At 44.5% G+C, this 2,875-nt stretch overlaps 1 protein-coding gene across 1 annotated transcript; it reads right to left on the bottom strand.

The window, feature by feature from the left end:
* Positions 1 to 1,438: 1,438 nt before the first annotated feature.
* Positions 1,439 to 2,659, bottom strand: LOC109862969. Its single transcript, XM_020443145.1, has 2 exons — positions 2,104 to 2,659; positions 1,439 to 1,986 (listed from the first exon to the last, which is right to left on the bottom strand). Exons 1-2 carry the CDS (start codon positions 2,657 to 2,659, stop codon positions 1,439 to 1,441), a joined length of 1,104 nt encoding a protein of 367 aa, XP_020298734.1.
* Positions 2,660 to 2,875: the final 216 nt, after the last annotated feature.

Consider the following 2,875-nt stretch of genomic DNA (forward strand, 5'->3'; position numbering starts at 1 on the left):
AACTCTCGATACTGGTCTGAGTGGGCGGTAGAGTGAAAAGATCAAGTTCGCTTTTGAAACACTCACACGAGTGAGTATGGAGAAAAGACATTTTGCTTTGTCTACGAGAATATATCGCTCACAGTTCATTTCTTGCTCACGCGGCGTTTGCTAGTTTTTGTCGCTTTTTCTTCATTTTCTTCTTCTTCTGAATTCCTTTACTCATTGAGCGTTTAATTGCTCGAGTTTTCTTTTTTCTCCGCACGGAAGCCGATTTCTTGTTGATGCTACTAGCACGACGGCGACGCTTGATCGCGAAGTGAACGGGGAGCTCACCAGGGTCAAACTGACCCGGGCGTTTCTTTGCAAGGGGTATATATCCCGACCCTCGCATTAAGCTGGTTATTTTGTCTTTTGTTTGAGATTGTCACGTGATTCTTTGAAACGACTGTTAACTGCTTCTTTNAGCGGAATATTGTTATTCCCTACATCGTCTATTATTCTCACACCGGCGCGTAGAGCTTCTTTTCCGATCGCGCGCTCCGCTAGCCAGGTAGGGAAGCACCCTCCTGAACAATCCGCCGAGAAAGCTTCCGATACCGTGACCACGTTGATACGTCGATCCCGTGAAAACTCTCGGAACACCGCCCCCGCTTTGCATCTCGTAATATTCCATATAATGAGCCATATTCTACTCGAATACGCGTCTAAAGTGTAACGTTACCGTCAACGTGCCGAATTCGAATGGAATAAATTTGAAAAACTGATCTCTTATGTCTATTTCTATCACGCGGAAATTTGTTTTACGAAGCGGAATATAATTTCCAGGCGAGTAATGTTTCACCTGATTACAACCGTACTTATTCGTGGTATTGTTAGTAACGATTCGAAGAAGCGGTGTTAGCGCATCTCCGGTTATGTATGACTCGCAAATGTCGCAATAAACAAATAACTTGTCGGGGATAGCACGGGCCAAACTAATTGGTTCGAAACTATCAACACCGGCAGCGCTGTCTACTACGAAAGGCGTATTAACAGAGGATGATTCAAATCCAAGTATACGACGCAATTTGTCGCTAAGCTTTACACTATGAATTTGATTGCATTTGTCTTCTTTACATGTAAACGATATAGAAACTTTATTACCATATAGAGGATTCAGTGACCATGTAATATGTGATTTTTCTTGAGAGCACGAATGATTTATAGTTTCTATAAGATCAGCTTCTGAAGAATAAATTCCCGACGAAATTGGAATGTTAACTGACGAAATATCGCCGTTAGGTTAGGAAAGATATTCGCGAGCGTTATCAGAGCTTCATCTTCGCGTAAATGTAAAAAACTAGAAGGAAACTGAATCTCGCTGAGAGCAACTTCCCATTTTTCCTGCAAATCTATACGGCGAGGTAATTCCATGGTAAAACACGAAGTGGTGTTGTGCGGGAAGTAAAGCATACTGCTATTGCTCGGGAGAACTACGAAAAAGTGTTCCTCCATTGTCATCATCATTGTCGCTATCATTGCCTTGTGCAAGCGTTGTTAAACTCGAAGCCGGAATCCACGAGTCGAATTTAGACGAATAACCTTGCCAGCTAACTAGCAGTTGCCTATTACGTCCCCGACCTTTGCTCTTTATCACCCGATCAACGATGAAAGTTTCTTCTTGTAGGTTTTTAACAACAGGAGCCAGTTCTTGCTCGTAGAAAATTCCGTCTGTAACCTCATCCGCTAAATCACTCAGCTCGTAAACACGCGGATTTCGCCACTCGAGAACACGATGAATTCGAAATATCTCTTCGCTCCACTTGGCCTCGTATCCCTTCTCACAGGCAGCTTTCGCTCTACTGACACGTACGAGATCGCCGACGGAGTATTTAGCTGCTTTCGCTCGCTGTTTTTTCCAGCGATGCCACGTGTTTTCGCGCGCAATATTCGCGTTTTCCATTGTAACATCCGCGGGTTTCATGCGTATGGAAAAGTGCGGCATTTGTACGCGTGCACAATATCCTGCAAGACATCGAGGTACCGTTTCGTGTTTTTGTGCGTGAAGTAGCGCCACATGTGCTCTTTTAGCGTTCTATTGAAACGCTCGATCACGGCTGCTTTAACGTCTGGATTACGCACCACACGGAATTCCTTCTTCCTTGAGAAATTTTTGCAGTGGATGCGCGATAAATTCTTTACCTTTGTCGGTTTGCAGATATACGGGTCTTTGTCCGCCACTTCTCGAGAGCACGCGTTGAAACGCACGAAGAACTTGAGCACTTGTTTTGTCTCGCAACAGTTCCACCCACGCGAATTTGCTGAGCACGTCGATAATTTTCAGTAGATAGCAATATCCGTCGTTATAGCTTCGCAAATTTCGCAATTCTATCAAATCAGCCTCCCAGAGATCGTCGATATTCGTCACGTTGTAATGCAGTCGAGGAAACTTTCGCCGCGCGGGACGGTGTAGCGTGTAAGCATCTTGCGAACGAAGCCAGCGAACAACGTCCTCGCACGAGTAATTCGGTTTAGCGGCTCGCGACAAATTTTCCGTCGACGAGTAACCGGCGTAATGCGCGGGATTATAATACAACTTGTCAAGCGTTTTGTTTACATTTCGTCCCACGTGAGAAGCCGTCTCGGAATCCCGATTCGTATCTTTTTCTTGTTCTTGTCGGTGGCGCGGTAATCCCATCCTTCCTCTTCGGCTTCTTCTTCTTGTTCAATACTATACGGAGATTTGCGCTTTGTTCTTTTTCTTCCTTTTCGCAAAAAGCGTAAATATTTAGGATTTTCCACGTATTGAGGCGTGTTTATGTCGCGAAGTAAATGAGCAAAATGAATGGCCTCCAGTATTCCAGCGGTTTTTCTTTCTCGCATCGCATCGTTTACAAGTTCCACAATATTCGCT

Source organism: Pseudomyrmex gracilis, unplaced genomic scaffold (genome assembly GCF_002006095.1).
Source record: "Pseudomyrmex gracilis isolate BER0280 unplaced genomic scaffold, ASM200609v1 scaffold_2774, whole genome shotgun sequence".
Classification (NCBI taxonomy): Eukaryota; Metazoa; Arthropoda; class Insecta; order Hymenoptera; family Formicidae; genus Pseudomyrmex; species Pseudomyrmex gracilis.

What these genes read in the sequence shown, in the direction of transcription:
- LOC109862969 (XM_020443145.1), bottom strand. Translation starts at nt 2,659, where the DNA reads ATGGGATTACCGCGCCACCGACAAGAACAAGAAAAAGATACGAATCGG. An exon ending in GGAAGAAGGAATTCCGTGTG is followed by an intron (nt 1,987 to 2,103) that starts GTGCGTAATCCA and finishes GATGTCTTGCAG; the next exon opens with GATATTGTGCACGCGTACAA.